General features: G+C 41.1%; 1 protein-coding gene across 5 annotated transcripts in view; it reads left to right on the forward strand.

The window, feature by feature from the left end:
- The window catches only part of TMOD2 (tropomodulin 2), a 71,689-nt gene that overhangs the window by 37,236 nt on the left and 12,647 nt on the right, over nucleotides 1-21,806 (forward strand). For 4 of the 5 annotated variants that reach the window (XM_029950592.1, XM_029950589.1, XM_029950591.1 and 1 more), the window contains 5 exons: nucleotides 4,071-4,193; nucleotides 7,577-7,663; nucleotides 11,083-11,213; nucleotides 13,335-13,442; nucleotides 20,067-20,210. In XM_029950592.1, coding sequence (XP_029806452.1) covers nucleotides 4,071-4,193; nucleotides 7,577-7,663; nucleotides 11,083-11,213; nucleotides 13,335-13,442; nucleotides 20,067-20,210 — 593 coding nt within the window. The remainder of the gene's footprint in view (nucleotides 1-4,070; nucleotides 4,194-7,576; nucleotides 7,664-11,082; nucleotides 11,214-13,334; nucleotides 13,443-20,066; nucleotides 20,211-21,806) is intronic. The other variant, XM_029950593.1, reaches the window with a different exon arrangement.

Consider the following 21,806-nt stretch of genomic DNA (forward strand, 5'->3'; position numbering starts at 1 on the left):
CACAGCACTAGTGCAGTGTTGTTCATCCTTTTGCCTATTTACTTTGGGTTTTGTGTGTTTCCCATACTAGATGAGATCCCTACAGTGGGACTGTGACTCTTTTGCATCCCAGCATAGAAACCGACACTGAGGAGGCACTTGATAAATAAGGGTTCAAATGAATGCCATCTCAGAGCTTCTGTTCGGGGCCCTGGGGGACAGGAGCACTGCTCTTCAGTTAGCATGAGTCAGAGCAACATCTGGCTCTCCTCTGAATTGTGCACATTTGATGAATCAGGCACCACTGATGTCAATTTATTAAGAAAGTGAAGGACAGTGACAAATTGGGCAAATAACTAAGGATTACCATAGAAATACAGAGCTGTTTCTACAGCAGCCTAGCTGCTCTTGTACCAATTTCATTGTGAAGAACAATTACAATGTCAGATCTTTAATAAAATCCCAATTAACATCTAATGTTAGGATAGTGACAGAATAATAAGAGGAAAGCTGTGGTGGCATCTTCTCAATACAGGTCTGGGGGAGAAGCAATGGTGAAGTATCTCTCAATCCAGATTAATTGCCAGATGTTTCACAGGGGAGTTAGGAGTCCAAGAGCAGTCTGAGTAGTAAATGCGAATACAAAAGGGGCACGTAAGTTGCACAGTGCTTAGGAGAAAGTTGAGGAGCAACACAGTTGAACAAAATAAGCAGAGTGCAAGTTTTCCAAAGTGGAGGGATCAGAACAGTCTGCAGAGCCCCTGGAATGACCAGCGGATGATGTGGGAGCAGTGGAAGGTGATCATTAAGGCCTCAGGAGAGGGGCCATACAACTTCAGTTCTGAACAGTGTGCCCTGGGCCCTCAGGTTGCCAGGCCCATTTAACTCTCCGTGATGACTTTATTCACTTAGAACGTAATGTGTGGTTGGTGCCCCTAGCCATGGATGTGCAGCAGCAGTTGTCCTAAATTTGGACAGCAGGAGGCCATCTGATGTTTCAACCTGGGAAACACCTGGTGTTTCAGGTAATCCTAAACTCTACCAGGAAGGAGAAACGCAGAGACCTATTTGACTCTGGAACTGAGATCATCTGAGCCACAAGGAAAATGCTTCGGGCTGCAGAAACTATGAGAAATAAGTCTGGGATGAACCCTACTGTCTGAGATGTTATTGATTGGTTATTTTCTTTTTCATTTCCTATCTTCTGGTCATTCTCCTTGTATTTTTCATTATTCCCCACTGTATTTTCCTTCTTTCTGGGAAATGTGGAAGTTTATATGAGCTGAGACAGGGAGCAGGTTGATGGTCAATGGTAGAGACCTTGACCCCAAATTGACCACAAACAATGGTATCTCTTTAGAGTGCCCACCTCAACCTGGTCCCTGTTAACATATCCAACCATGAAGATCTGGCAAACTATCAGGAAGTCTACAGCCCCTGCAACTAGGGACTTCTCTTGGAGAGGATTCATGAAAGAGAGTTACCGACTTTGGGTTTACCCTTTACATTTACAGTGGGAATAGGGAAGGGCTGGCTAGCCTGGAGACCTGGAAACAGTGTTGGTCTCCATTGGCTGAAGCTGGAGCCAGCTGTCTGTTCTACCCAAGGTGACGGAGGAGAGGGCAGTTGAAGGGTGAGTCTTTAGAGAACTCCAGAGATCAAAATGGAGGAGAACAATGTCAGATCATGCCAAGAAGTAAGAGCAGCTCCAAAAAAGAAACCAAGAATCAAAAGCTGGAAGGAATTGGAAAAGAGTATAAGTAGGTCTGGAGTATTGCTATGGAATCTCTGGGATGTCCTGGATTTCCTTTTATGAGTCATTACATGTGTGGGATGTTGGTGCATTGACCTGGCTAACCGTTAAGAGCAGGTAGCATGGGAGTCTCCCACCGATGTGATCATCAGTCTAGAGGTTGAGGCTGGTGAGGTAGGGCATAGATATCAACATATTGAGAAATAAGTCAGGGGTAGAATAAATGGAATCTGGCTGAAGGATGAAGCAGGAGTATGTGGATGTGTGAAGCACAGAGTACCTTGTGGTTCACAGACTGCCATAATGTCTAAATATGTCAATCCTGATTTCTCCCTTTAAATTTTTTTTTCATTATTAAATATGCTCTTTATTCTTTTTTTTTTAATGTTTCTTTTTTTTTCATAATATTTTATTGTCAAATTGTTTTCCATGTAACACCCAGTGCTCTTCCCCTTAAGTGCCCTCCACCATCACCACCACCTCTTTTCCTCCCTCCCCCTTCCCCTTGAACTCTCAGTTCATTTTCAGCATTCAATAGTCTCTCAAGTTTTGCATCCCTCTCTCTCCCCAACATTTAAATTTTTTTAATGTTTATTATTTTTTAGAAAGAGGGAGAGACAGAAGGCAAGCAGGGGAGGGGCAGAGAGAGAGGGAGACATGAGTCTGAAGCAGGCTCTAGGCTGTGAGCTATCAGCACAGAGCCTGATGCGGGGCTCTAACTCACAGACCAGGAGATCTTGATCTGAGCTTAAGCTGGATGCTTAACCGACTGAGCCACCCAGGCACCCCTGATTCCTCCCTTTAAATCTGACTTCCTTTGGTATGCTCTAGAGAGGTGACTGTGTCCCCATGTCACTAAACTAATCCAAGTGGCCCCAGATACAGCATCCTAGTGGTCAACAATCGCAATCTAGGGGGAAAACTCTGGAGGAGCACCAGTTTGTCCCTCAGCAACCCCTCATGCTTTTGGATGAATCCATTTCCAGTTTGCAAGGTCTAAAGCAAGAACACAAATAGAAGTCCATGTGCCATTTTTATAAATATTTAAAAGCTAACAAACTGTTAAAATATCTTTTATTCTCTGGGGTGCCTACGTGCTTCATTCAGTTAAGCATCTGACTCTTGATTTTGGCAGAGGTTATGATCATACAGTTTATGAGATTGAGCCCTGCATTGGGCTCTGTGCTGACAGTGGAAAAGTGGAAAGCTTGCTTGGGGTTCTCTCTCCCTCTCTCTCTGCCCCTCCTCTGCTTGCACGCTCTTTCTCTCTCTACAATTAATAAACTTAAATATATATGTGTGTGTATACACACACACACATATATATTTATATGTTTGGGGCACCTGAATGGCTCAGTCAGTTAAGCACCTGGCTACTGATTTCAGCTCAGGTCATGATCTCATGGTTCATGGGATCAAGCCCTGCATCAGGCTCTATGCTGACAGCTTAAAGCCTACTTGGGATTTTCTCTCTCCCTCTCTCTGCCCCTCCCCTGCTCATGCATGCTCTCTTTTTCTCTCTCAAAATAAATAAATAAAATATTAATATGTGTGTGTGTGTGTGTGTGTGTATACACACATATATAATACACATATATGTATGTATATATATGTTTTATACTCCTACAAATACACCTAAAAGGCCAGGATTCTTGGACTTCGAAAAGTTTCATGCAAGCATATGAGTCTGTCTTACACTGCTAGGGCTTCAAGCACACATATTTGACACTCAGCCTACTTATCCAAGCTTCATCCATGCTCACCTACAATAGCCTCCTCTTGGGCCTGGGGTGCACACCCAGCAACATGATGTGGGGAAGGGATTCATGCAGGCCCTGGAAGCAGGTTCAGGTATCTTTGGGCAGAGAATTCCAGGACTCCAGATACCTGGAGCGTCGTCTAGCAGGTGGCCTGGATTCTGGGTGGTAATGTCCCTTTGGCCCCATAATTCCTCCCTTGATATGAGGAGGAGAGAGATTGCAGGAGAAGAAGACCAGAGTGGGCCCTCTATAATGTGGGGCCTGTGGCAGGGCCTCTCTTGTCCAGGTGTAAGGGCAAAGGTGGCAATCAGTGGTAGAGAGGTAAAAACCACTGTTTCTCTCTCTGTTTAAAGACTGTGTGTAGTCTCCTCAGATCTTTGTGTCACAGAACACAGGATTCCTCCTCTGACATTCCTTCCCTCTGATAATGGATTAATGATACTGCCATCCTCCCAGCAATTAAGGAATCCCTGTTGGGCATGCAACTTTTATGGCCAGAGCTGCATTGTCTGGTCAGTTTTTTTACCCTACCCTGGTCAGCAGCACACAATGGTTTTTGTTTTTCTTCTGGTTTAAAGGGAGAGTCTTCATCCCCAAAGAAAAGCCCATAGAAACTCGTAAAGAAGAAAAAGTGACCCTTGACCCAGAACTAGAAGAAGCTTTGGCCAGCGCCTCTGACACCGAACTCTATGATCTTGCAGGTTAGTCCTCACCTCTGGGAAACTTTCCTGTCTGGCTCTGTGACCTCCAGGCACTCACTGGCACCCCCAGCAGCAGCCTTTGAGCTTCTCCGTAACTACTGATGAGGATTTTGATACTAGGTTGGCTTCCGTTATTATGTAGCTGTAAGACTTGATGCAAGTGACTTAACCTTTCTGAGCAAGCTTTACTTTTCTGTATCTCAGCTGTAAAATGTCCCAAAAATACCTGTGTAACAAAATTCAAGAGTTTGAGAAACCAAAGGCAATAAATCTGAAGGAGCATTGAGAATTTAAACAATAAAATAATAGCCCTTACTCTTTCTAAGGAGCTTTCACATTTGACATTTTATCACAGTTTATCATCATATAAAATATCCATGCAGCTCTTGCTCTTCCCCAGTCACTGTTTCATTCTGATTGCCACACAGAGGTTTGTTAGCCCAGCATGGAGCAGGAATTATTTACCATTACATCCACGCAGTAAGTAAAGCCATATTCAGCCCGATCTCCTCATCTTTTTCTAGTTTTCATAACAATAGCAACATAGGCAAAACACAAATAGTATCAAAGAATGGGTAGCCAAGATGGCAGTAGATTAGAGGTCAGCTGATTGTGACTTGCCTCCTGTAATAAACTTTTATTGGAACATAACAACAACAGCAAAAGACTGTGTACTGAAAGTAAGTTTCTGGAGCACCTGGGTGGGTCAGTCTGGCCATGATGTCACTGTTCGTGGAATTGAGCCCTGCATCCTGCTCTGTGCTAACAGCAAGGAGCCTGCTTGGGATTCTCTGTCTCCCTGTCTCTCTGCCCCTCCCCTGATCGTCTTCTCTCTCTCTCTCTTTCTCTGTCTCTCTCTGAAATAAACAAATATTTTTAAAAAGTCAGTTTCTTACCCTAATTAAGCCCCCTCCATTTCTAATATATCCTTCAAGGAAGATTCTATGCATATACCAGCATATTTGTGCATTAGAGGGATGTGTTTTTTTCCAGGTGGGATGTAAATATGGATTATTAGGGTTATTAGGTCACCACAGGATAAAGGTGCTTTCAAAACAGTCCACAGCTTTGGCAAGAATCCTCACATCTTTATTCCACTGAAAGGCTTTTGTAATAATAATCAGCCCTCCCTCCCAGAAAAACTAGCCATGCCTTATTCTAATAACATACCTACCATCTGAGCTACATTTCTATTCCTTCTGTGAATAGTCAGTGGTCAGTATTACGTTCACATATTTGAACCTCTCTCAGAGATCACTGCAGGAGTTGAGGCACCCGCGGCATGCAGTTAAGAAGGTACTTTGCAGCGACCTTTCTTCTTAGCCCTGTGGTTGCTGTGGAGGGATCCTGTCATGGTTACTGTTCCTCTCGAGGGTTTTCTCATGGTTTCTACTGGAATTGCCCAAAGGGAGAATGCTGGGCTGGGCTTGAATTCCCAGGAAATGCCAAAGAAAGGAGAAAGAGAAAAAACAACCATTTGGAAGAATCTAGAAATCTGAAATTCATACAGTACAACCAGGGGAATAATCCAGAAAGAAAACCGTGTTGTTATCTCTACTCAGCCTCACTCCCTCATCAGCTGCTCCCTCAGGGCACAGGAGGAAGCCCACCTAGGGGTGGTTGACAGCATCTTCTCTAGGGTGGATCTTTCTGGAACATCAAGAGTGGCCCCATGAGTGAATGGGCTGACAGCCAGTGAGGTTTAGGTAACAATGAGTGTCAAGGGCCTGCACACGGTTACTAGGGAAGGTAGACAGTAGCACGCTGACTGCCCAGGCCGCACTTCCTATGTACCTCAGCTTGACCACCAACTCTCCTGGTCTAGAGATTTCATCTTGTCCGTGCACATAAGCGCTATCAGTTTGGAGCAGATCCATTAGCCAGATTCACAGGAAACAGATAAAACAAAAATTGAAAGTTGGCAAGGGGAGCCAAATTATAATGAGAAGTTGTCCAGTGAAGGGGCACCTGGGTGGCTCAGTCTTAAGCATCCAACTTCAATTCAGGTCATGATCTCATAGTTTGTGAGTTCGAGCCCCACATCGAGCTCTGTGCTGACAGCTCAGAGCATGGAGCCTGCTTCAGATTCTGTCTCCCTCTCTGCCCCTCCCCTACTCACACTGTCGCTCTCTCTCAAAACTAAACAGACATTTAAAAAAAACTCTAAAATAAAAATGAAGTTGCTCAGTGAGTAAAGGCCAAACCAAGATATATTTGGATGACCTCAGTGGCCATGTTTATCAATTAGGGCATCTTCTCCTTGGGTAGTGCCGGAAACACAATGACAAATTCTTATTTATTTAACAAGAATTTGTAAAGCGCTTAGAATATTGTCTGACACATAGGAAGTCATTTAATCTTTGTAACACTTAGTATAATTATTATCCCTATTTTACAGATGAGGAAACGGATACCCAGAGGCATTTAGTAACTTCCCAAGTCACACAGGTAGTTTGTGGCAGAACCAGGATTCCAACTCTAGGTGACTGCTCCTGAGTGCCACTCTTAACCCTGGACTTGGTGGCTCTCTACAGTTGCCCTTTCTTGGGCTGCTTCTGGCTGCCTCCCTCCTTCAGATGTGTCAACTACAGTACAACTGACTGAAGAGCTCTGAGACGCTGCCTAACGACAGATGACCTGTTCCGGGATCCTTCTCCTGCTGGCCAGTCTCTGTACAGTTTCATCAGCGGAGCAGGCAGCTGTGTTGCAGCCTGCCCAGAGCTCATTCTCGCCCAGTGCTGTTTCCTGTGTCCTATGCTGCCTCCTGGTGCAAGCTCCCCGTAACACAGGAGACTGAACATCTCAGTGTGCTTATCTGACCTTTTGTTGCTTACATCTCTTTTATTTCCCATCCTAGGATGCTGGAGACGGGAGAGGAAAACTCCTGTTGGCCCTGAGAGATGGGGTGGCTTATATTGAAAGAGGCCCCTCGTGATCTTTCTGTTTGCCTCTGGGAGAATACATGCTGTAATGCATATAACATTAGATCTTAAAATATCCTTAGACTCAGTCCCACCTTCACATTTTACAGATGAGAAAACAGAAAGGTTGAGTCTACTTAACTAGGAGATCAAAGCAAGTTTTCAGTAATTTGGGGACATAACTGGACCATTGTTTCCAAATCCTAAGTGATTCTACATGTATAACCCCAGAATGACATGGGAAGATTGCTGGTGGCCTTGGGAAAGAGGTTTTTTTTTTTTTTTAAATATATAAGCTTAGTTAACACTATATGTGTCCCACACACTATGCAAGGCAGGGGGCTCTGGATACTTACCTTTATGATATGAAGAATTGGTCTTCAAGGGGCATATTAATGTTGTGGACATCCTAATGTGCCTTCCCAAACTTAATGTATATTCACTGTTAATCTTTGTTTTTAGCTGTTCTTGGAGTACACAATTTGCTCAACAATCCAAAGTTTGATGAAGAAATGGCCAGCACTAAAGGTGGCAAAGTACCCGTGAGAAGTAAGTTGATGTGCAGCCTGTGGTTTGTGAAACTTGAGAGCTTCAGGTGTTGTTAATTAGAGGGATGCCTGTCGAATCCAGAGTTCCATCCTGTAGGCTTTGAAGGTAGATTCAGCCCGCTCACTAAGGGTCACTGGGCTCTGAGCAGTGAAACCAGAATAAGGAAGCCAATAATCAAAGTTCTGTTGTGCAGCATAATAGACCAATCAGTGTGTTTTGCCCAGAACGTACTCTTTCGGTGGGTCTGCTCAGCCAAAATATAAAATCGCTGATAAAAATGTTGCATAGTCAACACAGATTGCAAATAGTATTTTCAGCAAGATCCCTTTTCTATTTAGGTGTCTTCTTTTTCCCCTCAATAATGGACACAAATCATTAGAATTTGAATACCCACTTCCCTCTAAGAGTGTGAAAGACACACTGGCATGGACTTACTGGCACAGAAAGTTCGAGACCACGATTCTCTGTGTCAGCATTTCCCAGAAAAGTGTAGTTTGTTAGACTGTCTTAATTACTCGTTCATTAGTTATCTACTGAATACCTTATGCGTCAGGAATGTTCTAGGTATAAAGATAAAAAATGGTCTCTGCTGAAGAACAGATACCATATGTTTTCACTCATAAATGGGACAGGAGAAACTTAACAGAGGACCATGGGGGAGGAGAAGGGGAAAAATAGTTGGGGAGAGGTAAGGAGGTAAACCATGAGAGACTCTTGAATGCTGAGAACAAACTGAGGGCTGATGGGGGAGGGGGGAGGAGAAGGGGTGTGATGGGCGTGGAGGAGGACACTTGTGGAGAATGAGCACTGGGTGTTACAAGGAAACCAAGTTGACAATAAACTATAAAAGAAAAAAAAATAAATAAAATATAACCTCCCACCAAAAATGGTCTCTGCCTAAAAGAACTTATCTATCCATGGGAGGGAGAAACCAATAATCAGGTAATTTTGCTACAGTGCAATCCAGCTGCTGTAAAAACTTGCAGGAGATTATAGATTTTTCTTAGGTTAAGTGTATTTAAACTCTTTGAGAGAGACTTAGCAGGTGCTTTCTAGTCTGAGCAGCATAAAACCATCATTGATACTGAGCTATTTATCCAAACAATGAGCAATGTTACTTTTTTTTTTTCTTTCTGGCTTATTCATGCAGATGAAAAATGTTTTTCCTTTTTAACTACTCTATCAAAGGGTAACATTCTGATAACATGTTTGTTATTAAAAGTCTGGTGCATAATCTTCTGGACTTTCATAAATAGACTTATCATTAACTTTTTTTAAAGGTTTTATTTATTTACTTTTTTTAGAATTTTAGGTACACAGCAAAATTGAGCAGAAGGCACAAAGATTTCCAAATACTCCCTGCCCCCAGTTCATGTATAGCTTCCTCCATTATCAATATCCCCACCAGAGTGGTACATTAGCACCCTAAGTTTATTGTTTACTCTTGGGATTATATATTCTGTAGGTTTGAACAAATGAATAATAACATGGATTATGGTATCATGCAGAATAGTTTCACCTCTCTATGTTTTCTTGTAGGGGGTTTATTGTTTTACATTTTACATTTAGGTGAAACATTTTGAATTAATTTTTGTGAAGGGTGTAAGATCTGTCTAGATTCTGTTTTTATGTATGTGTTTGTGTGTGGTTGTCCAGTTCTACTGCCATTTGTTGAAAAGACTCTCTCTTCTCCATTGCTTTGCCTTGGAGCTCCTTTATTGCTCCTTTATTGAAAATCGGTTGACTGTATTTATGTGGATCTACTTCTGGACTCTCTATTATATTGATCTGTTTGTCTATTCTCTCACCAATACCACACTCTCTTGATTACTGTAGCTTTATAGTAAGTCTAAAAGTTGAGTAGTGTCAGTCCTCCAACTTTGTTCTTTTTTTTCAAGATTGTGTTGATTATTCTGGGTCTTTAGCCTCTTCATATAAACTTTAAAATCAGTTCATTGATATATACAAAATAACTTGCTGGGGTTTTGACCAGGGTTGCACTGAATCTATAGCTCAAGTTGAGAGGAACCAACATCTTGACAATATTGAGTCTCTTGCAGTTATCCCTCATTTAGTTCTTTTTGGTTTCTTTCAATACATTTTTGCATTTTTTTTCATCTAGATCTTGTACAGATTTTGTTATATGTACAAATGAAATACCTAAGTATTTCACTTTTCATTAACTTTTTTTCAAATTGTAGTTCTCGTCTCTTATTGGTACATGTAGGTTTGCATCCTTCTTTTAATGAATAGATTGCATCTTATTTTGAGATTATGCCATAACTTATTTAACCATTTTCACATTTATGGGCTTTGCATTCATCATGTTTTGCTGTCACAAGTAATATGGCAGTGAACATGCCTAAAAAATATCTTTATGTATTTGTGCTGTTTTTTTCTGTAGGTTAGACTTCTAGATACAGAATTGCTAGGCCACCTAGTACCCACATTTTACATGTTGATATGTAAGGCCAAATTACTCCCAAAAAGTTTGTACCAGTTTACATTCTCAGCATTAACATAAGAGGATGTGTTTTAGTCCACAATTGTTGCCAATTCTACATGTTATCTCTTTTTACATTTTTGTGCTAGTCAAATGGTGTTTCATTTTTTAACTTCACAATTTAATTACTTTTTATATTTTTGGTTGAGTGACAGATTTTTCTGATATTATGTGCTAATTTTTAATTGGATTGTCTACTAGTTTGTAGGAGCTCTGTGTATATCGGAATAGAAACTATTTGTATGTTACATACATGTTGCAAATGTTTTTTGTAAACTGCTTTTGAAAATTGTTCCATTCTGCCTTTCCATCCCTTTCTCTTCCCATACCTTCCTCAAAATTAAAGCTTCAAAATGGAAATCAAGGAAGGGTGAGGTATGGTCAAGAGACCAAAGAGGGTACCTGGCTGGCTCAATCAGTGGAGCAACTCTTGAACTCAGGGTCATGAGTTTGAACCCCACGTTGGGCATGGAGCCTACTTAAAAGGAATAAATAAACAATATTTTTTAAAGAGGCCAGAGGAATAATATAGTTTTGGAAATGAAGAGACTCATTATTTCATTTTTGCATCGGGGATCCTGTGGCTTGATGATTATAATCTGGAAGTGGTCCATGTACAGCAGCAGTAACTGCTTGTGGATTTAGGGGGTGGGTTAGAGTTTGTTATAGGGCCTCCTGAACTTTTGGTTTCATGTAGCATCAGCCACTGAGACTTCTCATTGTAGTTGAGAAACTTCAGTGTTTGAAACTGTGACTCGGAACCATAACATTCCCATGTTTGCTTAGTTGAGAATCAGCCTTACTATCATTGATACTAGAATACTATTGGAATCGGAGCCTAGGAAGGAAAGGTCGTCTCTGATTTTGGCAGGAGAGCCCTTACACTTTCTTTTTAAAATTAAAACTTGTGTGTTAGATGTGGTCAAAGGTGAGAAGGTCAAGCCAGTATTTGAGGAGCCACCCAATCCCACCAATGTGGACCTGAGTCTGCAGCAGATGAAAGCCAATGATCCTGGCCTGCAAGAAGTCAACCTCAACAACATTAAGGTATTGCATTATGATTGTTGTCAGTCGCTTGATTTATCATGAGGTTAAAAACCTCATGGAGATGACTGTTCTGTTTTCACACCTATTTCCAATCCTTTGTCCAGTTTTCACACCTATTTCCAATCCTTTGTAGTCACTGATTTTGCGACCAGCTATCTTACTCAAAAGAAGACATTTTTAAGAAGTGATTTCTAGAATTGTTTGAAAAGAATCACAGTATCTGCATTAAACAAAAAATAATGGTTATCTACTGCTGTGTAATAAAGTACTCCAAAACTTAGTGGCTTAAAACAACAAACATTTGTTGGTTCACACATTTTTTGAGTATCAGGTATCAGGGCTTGGCTGGATAGTTGTGGCTCAGGGTCTCAGGTGAAGCTGTAGTAAAGCTGTCACCAGGGGCTGCTGTCAGCAGACTGCTGGACTGAGGCAGGAGGGTCCACTTTCCAGAGAGTACACTCAAGTGGCTATTGGCAGGAGGCCTTAATTTCTCAACACATGGGCCTCTCAGTAGGGCTGCCTGAGTGTCCTCACATCGTGACAGCCTACCCAGAGGGAGTGGCTGAAGAGAAAAGAACAAACAAGCCGGAAGCCACAGTGCCTTTTATGGCCTACTCTTTGAAGTCACACATTGCCACTTCTGCTTTATTCTATTTGGTAATTAGTCATGTTACTCTCAAAGGGAGAGGAAGTAAGTATGTGTGGGGGAGGGGGTGGAGGAAGGAGATGAAGAGAGATGAGGAGAGAGAGATGGAGAGAGAACATTGCCTGGTATCTATTTTGTTACTTCATGTTGGACCAACATCTGCCATTTAATAACACGAAGTGACTGTGCTCTGTACTCGCTGTGAGCATTGTCTTTTGCTAAGTACTTGAAATTCAGTACAGTAGTTCCATGTTGTCTGCGGTTTTGCTTTCTATGGTTTAGTTACCCGCAGTCAACCACCACAGTGCAGACATAGATGGTCCTCCTGACAGACTGTCAGAAGGTCAGTAGTAGCCTGACACTCTATCACAGGGCTTATGTCATTCATCTCACCTCATCTCATCACATAGGCAGTTTATCTTCCCACATCATCACAGGAAGGGTGAGTATAGCTATATTTTGAGAGAGAGAGAGAGAGAGAGAGAGAGAGAGAGGGACCACATTCATTTAACTTTTATTGTAATGTATTGTTATGATTGTTCTGTTTTACTATTGGTTACTGTTGTCAATCTCTTACTGTGCCAATTTATAAATAAAGCTTATTCATGGGTATGTATGTGCAGGAAAAAAAACATAATGTATATAGTGTTCAGTGCTATCTTTGGTTATAGGCATCCACTCGAGGTCTTGGGACATATCCCCCCTGGATAAGGGAAACTGCTCTATCTCATTTAATCCGTAGTGGCACTTAAGGAGGTTAAATTGCTCATGGCCATGGAGCTAGTCTGTAGTGCGCCCAGGACTCATATCAGTCTCTAGTGTGCCCCATATTGCTACCTCCCAGTGGTCAGGGCTGTGCTTAGTGCTGTGAAAGATGGAGTAAGATGCATTTGATCTTTATTCTGAAAAAAACTTATATTAGGAGAGAAACACTAAATATCTACAACATGATGTGGTAAATTTCCCTATCTGAATTGCAGATAAGGAAATTTTTTATCTTGCCTAGGAAAGTCAGTAAACAAAGGAGGTAATATTCAACTAGGTCTTGAAAAATGAATAGGAATTAGAGAAAAGAACAATAGAAGTTCCAGGCAAAGGAAAAAGTATACTTAAGATTAGGGAGGAGAGAAAGACCATAGCATATTAAAAGAATGGCACACAGATCACTCTGGCTAGAATATAGAGAATGAAAGAGAAAAGGAGGGAAGTTTGGTATGTGCATTGTTTCTTGGTCGGAGTGAACAGAACCGGGAGGTGAGAATGTCATGTTGTGCTAGATTTCCTTATCAGACACTAAGTGGTGCTAAGGGCCCAGGATGGCTTGCTTGTTGGAGGGTGAATAATGAGTGTTTTAGAAGGGATGTCACACATTTAGCCATCTAAATGCATAAGGTATTTAAAAGCTGGGGGACTGGACCTAGGGTGGGGGAGCTACAGAATGGTCTATCAACTCTCTGTGCCTTCCCCCATTTTAGAACATTCCAATTCCAACCCTGAAGGAATTTGCAAAGGCTCTGGAAACCAACACTCACGTAAAGAAGTTCAGCCTGGCTGCAACCCGCAGTAATGACCCTGTGGCAATTGTGAGTTAAGTTTCAGAAATATTATGTGAGAATATTTAATTCATTAGAAAGTATTGTTAATGTGTTCTATAAATTAACAATTTTTAGATCTGGTAATTTTCTTTAAAAAAAATTTTTAGCATTTATTTATTTTTGAGAGACAGTGTGAGACAGAGCATGAGTGAGAAGGGGCAAAGGGGGGGGGGGGACACAGAATCCGATGCAGGCTGCGGGCTCCAGGCTCGGAGCTGTCAGAACAGAGCCCAATGCAGGGCTCAAACCCATGGATCGTGAGATCATGATCTAAGCTGAAGTCAAATGTTCAACCAACTGAGCCACCCAGGTGCCCCTAGATCTTGTAATTTTCTATACAGTTAAACACATTAGTTATAATAAGACAATAAAACAGAACCCATCTGTCAAGCCCTTTGAATTAACTAAAATTTTGTTAGCCTTACACTTTTAGGAGAAAGAAATAAGATTAGATTAGGCATTTCGCTAAATAAATAGTTAGCTTTTGCTCTGTACTTAGTACAAATTTTCTGAAGCTTTTGCATCTATATTAACATAATGGCACAGTCAATGGATATTGTAAGACTCCCAAATCCTACAAGAACTGAGCACATATAAAAAGTATTAAAGTATATTTTATTTAAATCTTTGAAATGGCTTAGTATGTTTCAAAAATATGTTAAACAACCAGATCTCAAAATCTATTTTTGTTAACCAGAATATGAAAAAAGTAACAACCAAAAGTTCTGTTCCTTCCATGCATTTTAGATAATTCAGCTAAATAAGGAAGGCCCTTGGCCCAATTAAATAGGGCAATTGTTAACATCATCAATGGTATTCCTAGTAATAGCTAATGTTTCTTGAGCTATTAGTAAATGCCAGCTGTAAGCTCGATGCATTACACACGTCAGCTCACCTAATCCTCCCCATGATACTATAAGGTATGTGCTGTTATGAGTTCCCACTTTAACAAATGAGCAAACTGGGGCTCAGCAAGGTTAAATGTCTTTTCCAGGGTAAGTGGCACCACCAAGTCTTCTCGATTCAACAACCAGGATGCTTTAACCATCAAGCTATGCTGTATTTATACACAATGCCTCAACAATCATACTTTTGCTAAAATATGTCAGTTTTGGGGAGCTTGAGCGTCAGAGCATAATTCTAAAGCATCTCATGCTTAGCCTTCGAATCAAACTAGAAAAACAAAATTTCTTGACTTGATGTGATTTAAAGCAACATGTCTGTTGGAAGATTCTAAAATAGCATTAAAAACAGATGACATGGAAGTAATGGCTACCTGTCACAGTGTTAGCACAGAGTAGATGTTTGAACACTTGTTAAATGGGTGAATAACATGCCCTCCAACCTCTCAGCAGTAGAGAATATTTCCATGATGACCACAGCAAATATAAAATAAGCACTCATGTAGGAGGAACTAAGCTAGAAAATTGATGTTTTCACCACCAGTTATTATATATCTCAATTTGTGGGTTGAAGGAAGTTTTGAATTTGAAGCATCTCATTAAAATAAATTGAAGAACTAGATCAGTGGTAAAGGTGAAATTAGCTATTTCAGGATTTTTATCGGTATATGATTTTATATAATCTCTGTCATTTGGTAGACTTGTTTTCAATAAATATTCATAGTACATTTTGTGGGCAAGTGACTAGGCTATGAATAAAGAAATGATCTGTCACTTCAGTGTGTTACATTATATGGCAATTGGTTATAGTCCTCTGTCAACCCTACTAGCAATAATGTAACTCTTCCACTTGGTCAAATAGATAACTTGCTAAATGGTCTAAAGAAATTCCAAATATAATAATCTCTTTGACACTGTTTTTAGTGCAGCAACTATGTGTTGAATGCATACCATGTGACTGGCACACCACACAATTGTAAGGAATAGTTGCAGTCCTTAAGGGTGTGAAGCCTGCTCTGGCCTTATTCCTAGATGGCTTTATAGTGTCCAGCCCTCACCTGGCTGCCCCCAGGTGGCTCTCCTTTCAGTCATGCCTGGGTGGAGAAATCACTTTACTGTAGGTGAAAATCGGTTGATTACCCTACAGGCAAACTGTGAGATCTTCAAACTGTGATTATCTCTGACAACTTCCTGCAAAGAATTAAAGATAGGGGTGCCTGACTGGCTCAGTCAGTAGAGCTCTTGACTTTTGATCTTGGGGTTGTGAGTTTGAGCCCACTTTGGGTGTAGAGATTACTTTAAAAAAAGAGAGGAAAAAAAATAATGAAAGATCAGTATTAAAGTGAAGAGTTTTAGGAAACTTTTTAAGGCTCAAGAACAGATTCAGGGAACCACTTGTGGGATTATTGTGAAGGTAGGCAAATTATGTGTATGTGAGATGGCATTATCCCCATTTTACAGATGAGGCAACTGAGGCTCATAGAGGTTGAGTAACTTAACTAAGATTACACAGCATGTAGAGAAGCCCAGAAGTGAATTTAGTGACCTGTAATCGGGTTCAATTTATCATGCCCCAAATACTCCTATCTAACCACATCTCTAGCAGGGAGCAGAAAAAGTCCCCATACATTAAAAAATGCTCTTTTAGACAGCACTATCCATAACAAATAAAGTGAGATAGCCACAAATGTAAACCACATGTATAACATAAAAATTTCCTGGTAGCCACCTTAAAAAAGAAATAGGTGGAATTCATTTTAATAATATATTTTATTTGAACCAATATATCTGAAATATTATCATTTGAAAATATGTGCAAATGTAATAAGGTATTTTACATTTTTTTTCATTCTGCATCTTTGAAATCCAGTGCATGTTTTATATTTACATTTACAGCAGGTCTCAATTCAGACCAGCCATTTATCAAGGGCTTCGGAGCCACATATGCCTTGAGGCTACCCTTTGGATGGTGTAGGTTTGGACAGTGTAGAAAATCGGATTTCCATACAGGCCTGTGAAGTACAGAAAGCAAAACCTTTTCTTTAACAATGTATTTCTTCTGTAATTATTTATATAACATTTAAGAAATCTAGTCTTTGTTTTACTAATGTTATCTTAGCACAAGTAATAGATGCTTAAATATTTGCTGAACTGAAATTAACTTGGGCCTACAGCCCAGGGTTATGTTTGGCTAGGTCTCCCCTGTTTTGTTCAGTATGAGAAAAGTGTTTTCTCAGGTTTAAAAAAAATTGGCAAGATCCTGGCTACTTGCCAGGAAATCCTGCAACTTTTCTTTTATAAAGGCCTAATTGCTCTGACATTTTGTTATTCTAATAATGAGCGTAAATCCTGAAGCCTGGGGCATCCATAAGGAAAAGCCTGATGCGTTTCTTTCTGATGCTCTAATTAAAATGTGTATGTTTAATTCTAATTAAGGACCTAGCAGTGAATAAATACACTTTAATTTACATGGTGTGCAATAATGTCAGTCCAAATCTTTGAGCTTTCTTTGCAGTTAAAGCAGCTGCTTTCTAATACACAGGATTATTCTTCTAGTCTGGTGCTTCTCAGCTCATGGTAATTTTGCTCTCCAGGGGACATTTGGCAGTGTCTGAAGATATTTTGGGTTGTCCTGACTGGGAAGGGTACTACTGGCATTTAATGGGTCTCAGAAGCTGCTAAACATCCTACCATACACAGGACAACCTCCCACAACAAAGAATTCTCTGGCCTCAAATGTTATTGATGCCAAGGTTGAGAAATCCCGTTGTGGTCCCAAGTTAGATTCCTCCTCTTTCTTCTTCCTGTGTTTTCCACCATAAAAACAATTAAAATAATATGGAAATTCCTTGTTCCATTCCCCAGAGCAGTTGATATTACCGATTTGTTTTTCATTCTTCTAGTTGTTGTCTTTATAACTTTAATTAAAGTGGTTGTCAATCCTGGTGAACATTAATCACTTGGAGAGCTTTTAAAAAATATAGCAGTCCAGGCTACATACAGCCTGAGATTCCAATTTAATTAATCTGGCATGGGGCCAAGCACTGGTATACATTTTGAAGCTTCTAGATCATTCTAACATACAGCCAGAGTAGAAAACCACTGATGTACATACTGTTTTATTTTTGGTTTATCATCTTAGATGATTTTTTGTTTCTCCATTAGAAAAGCTGATGGCAGTTCTGTACTCCACCTTCATCCCTTTTCCTTTTTCTACCTCCAGCTCGTAGTTATTCCATTATGTTCACAGATTTCTGCTTTATATGTTTTATGCCATTATATTTTATGTTTTATTAAGAGATTGATAGCAGAAATGTAAAACCTATCACCAGTATTTATAATTACCTGACTATGTAAATACAGAAATTTCTGTTCTCATGGGCCTTACAGTTTAGTGACTAATGCTGGTCTGAGTCTTGTTAACTTTGTTAAGTAACTCATCTTTTCTTGCTAGAAACTTTTCTGAAATTTCACTTGTATGTGCCCACTTACAAGACCCTTTTACTCATTTTGCTGAGCATCCAGGGGATTCTTTCTCTTTTTTAATGTTTATTTATTTTTGAGAGAGAGAGAACAGTGCTCGAGTAGAGGAGGGGCAGAGAGAGACAGACAGACAGAGAATACCAAGGGGCTGGAACTCACAATGAGATCATGACCTGAGCTGAAATCAAGTCAGAAGCTTAACTGACTGAGCGCTCTAGGCGCCCCCTAGTGGGTTCTTTCAGATAAAGATTCATATTCTCTTCAACTCTAGGAAATTTATCTCCTATTATTTTATAATTTCTTCCCTTCTGATATCTTTTTTTCCCTTTTGTCCTTCTGAAACTCCTGATAGATAAATGTCAAACTTCTGTATCTTTCCCTATATCTTTTAACATTTCTTTCCTATTTTCTATATCTGTGTCTTTTTACTCTACATTTTTGGGAATATCCCAGATTTATGTTCTCACCTACCAACTTGGTCTTAAGCCATGTTCATTTTGTAATTCTGGATGTCCCATCACTTTTCTTTGTTTTAATGTAATATTTAAATTTTTCAAAACATTTTCTTGTACATATTCCTCTTTTTTTCCCCTATAATAGCCAATATTTATTTATTAATAGAGTATGTTTTCTTTCTTTTTCTTTGGGAGGAGGAGAGAGGGACAATAGCAATTAGAATGTGTATATTTGTTTCTGTTTCCCTGAGTGCTCTCTGCTCCCTCTATGGCATGCTGTGCTATTGGGTAGCTTGGCCTTTCTCTTCCGTGATGTTGGTTTTCCTAGTGTGTCTGGCAGTCACTGGTTACCAGATTTCTGAATAGAGAATGAGGTTGTTTTGTGTTAACCAGGATCATTTCCTCTGTAGTTGTGTAGATCTGTTTCATCAGCAGACCTCCCCTTAAAAGGGAAAACCCTTTCTATTTCTCCATTTGTCACCATTGATACATCTATTAATGTATCAACTGCCCTCCTGCTCCATTATAAGCTCTCTTTGGACAGAGATTTTTGTTTCCTCTGCTGCTGGCACACCGTAGAAGCCCAATTTTTTGGATAAATGGATGAATGAACAAACGAACGAATGAATGAATGCTATTATAAGCCGGCAGGTGAATTTCCAGTAGCATTTTCTCAAGTGTGTGTATGAGGATCTGAGAGGTGGCCTGGAAGGCCCCCACAACTCTACAGTTAGGTGGGCTTCGCCTTGAGGGGGTTACCTTTCAGTACATTTCATTCCTGGACATGGCTGCCCCTCCTCTCTGTTTCTTCCATGCGGTATCAGGCAGGCCGTCTGAAGGTGCCCTGTTTCTGCACGGCTTCTGTCTCAGGTCCTAGCACCCTCACTTCAGGCTCTTCCTGGGAAACTTTTCATTGATAATTGTGCTGGCAGTTCTGTCTCAGGGAAGTTACAGGGAGGGGTGATAGCGTCTCCATCTGTTCTACTTGTTCCATTTGCTCCAAAAACAGTTCTTTGATGAAATGCCCCCATGGGGACTTAGCCTCTAGCATCTCAGGCAACAACTTTTCTGTGCTCATTTCTCCACCAGTATTTCTTCTTTTCTATATGTCAGCATTTCTTCAAGGGAATGGCCCTCTTTTTTTTTTTTCCTTGCACTGTGAGAGTTCTGGTCACTCAAAAATTCTATCTGTTCTTTATGATAGTCGGAAACATGGGGCACAAGGGGCACAGGTAGGAGCATGCATACATCTGTTGTTTTGGACTAGGAATCGCCAGTGGGTTTGCCACTCTGAATGGTGATTATATTCCAGAAGTCATCTTTGAGGAATTCTGATTTATAGATGACCTGAAATAAGATCAGTAGCGCCCATATGCTAGTCAACAGTAAAGTTTTTTTTACCCATTCATTGTAAAAGGGACAAGATAAAATAATTCTGAGCTCATGTCCTTTATTTTTCCTAATGTTAAAAACAAAACTGACAATGATATCAGATAGTGGTGGGATTTTTCTTCAATGTCCATACCTAACCAAGTTAGTAATCCTGTGTCAGGATGTTTTGGTTTTGTTTTTTGTTTTTCAGGTATGTGAAATTCGTAAGTCTGGTCTGAATTATTTTAAATTACTATCTTTGTTACTTGGGGGTAAAAGTTTGATTTGACTCAGTTTTTCTTTTAAGTATGTAAAAAAACATCTGTGTTTCATTTGGCGGTGGGGAGATCAGTAAATAAATCTTTAGGAACATTAATGGTTATTTCTTTTTTCATAATAAGGCTTTTGCAGATATGCTGAAAGTAAACAAGACCTTGAAAAGCCTAAACATTGAATCCAATTTTATCACCGGGACTGGAATCCTAGCCCTGGTCGAGGCCCTGAGAGAAAATGATACCTTGACAGAGATCAAGATCGACAACCAGGTGTGGCTCACAGGGTGCATGTGAAAGGGGGGTCCCCGCTGGGGAGTGAGTTAAAAGCCAAAGTGCTGTGACTTGATTTGATGTCCTGGCTTTCCTGTAAGTTGTAACAGCTTCTGGCCTGTGGAGGGTGTGTGGGAGAGCGTATCGATAACTAAACCAGGCACAGTGACGCAGCCTCAGACTTATGTAGCCAGCTCTCCCCCAGTCCTAGGCTAGTCAGGCACGGGGGAGAGAGAAGGTGGGGTCAGAGGTGTTGACAGCTGCCTTGTGCAGCCATCATCACCCATGCCCCCTAGCTGGGACTGTGGCTACAAGGAGAAAGCAGACTGGCCATGCCCAGAGACAGACTCTTTGCTCTTGGTCGGAGGCTGCCAGAGCTGGAGAAAAAGGACTCCTGCAGTCTGGGGCGGGCCACAGAGCCTGTTTAGAGGAATCTGGGTTCTAGAAGGTGATCTGGCTTAGAGTAGCAGGCCACACCCACGATGTGATCACAATCTCAGCTCTGTTGCAGTGTTTCTTAGGTTCCCATCAGCAGCCAAAGCAAGCTGCTTTTCTCCAGGGCCACAGCTTCCTTACCCCGAAGGCCTCTTTTCCCAGCATCAGCCCGCAACACTTCAAGTTGTCCTGCTGTCTTCAGCTGGCTCCTGCTGTCAGATGGCAATTCTCGCTTCTCAGCATAATGCTTTGCCCTGCCACTTTTGTTGTGGGGAACTGTCTGCTATGGGACTCGGTGAATGTGACAAGTCTAGACACTGTCTAGTGCTAAGAAAGGGCCCCTGCAATGGCCCACAGAAAGGACAGAGCACAGATCCTTGTGCTGTGAGCATTCTCCTGGGGTGGGGGTGGGGATGATGGGAGAGACAGTGGGAGCGTGCCCCCTGCCTGTCTGGAAATTCCCGATCGAAACCTTCCAACATCTGATAGAGCCCCAGGACCCCACCCAGGACTTTTGCTGAAGTCTGGAAACCCCCACCACATCCTGTGAACAGCTCTACTCTCCTTTTTTGCTGTCAGGACATGTGGGCTGCTTCAGTGCATGCTCTCTGCCCCTCACCTCCTCTGGAGGCTTATAGCCAGGGAAGCAGGGGAACCTTTACTCTCACCCTCTCCACAAGGGGGACGTCACCAAAGTAGCTTTCCCCAGTGAAGGTATGCAAAGGGGATGTGCCTACCCGGCCGCACACGCTCCGGAAGCTCAATGCCGTGTATCCTGGTGTGTGTCCAGAGGCACGAAGCGAGTGGGAGAGTAGGAAAATGAGCCAGAGAGAAATATAAAGTGAAAGAAGAGAATTGATCGCTCAGGAATATTTATCAAATGAACTACTGTAAGGAAGAAGCTGAGTGGGCTCCTAGTAAATTATTCCCAGGACTCCTACGACAGAAATAGATGCCTTATCCCAAAGTGTATTTACCTTCTTGTATTGGTTTAGGCCATTATGAAACCCCACATCTGAAGTAATGTTCCAGATACTCTGTTCCTAGTTCCTTGTAAGATGCCACCTAATTAGGATTGCCAGATAAAATGTAGTTAAATTTGAATTTCAGATAAATAACACTTAATTTTTAGTATAAGTATATATCATGAAATACTTGAGA

Source organism: Suricata suricatta, chromosome 9, assembly GCF_006229205.1.
Source record: "Suricata suricatta isolate VVHF042 chromosome 9, meerkat_22Aug2017_6uvM2_HiC, whole genome shotgun sequence".
In the NCBI taxonomy this organism is placed as follows: domain Eukaryota; kingdom Metazoa; phylum Chordata; class Mammalia; order Carnivora; family Herpestidae; genus Suricata; species Suricata suricatta.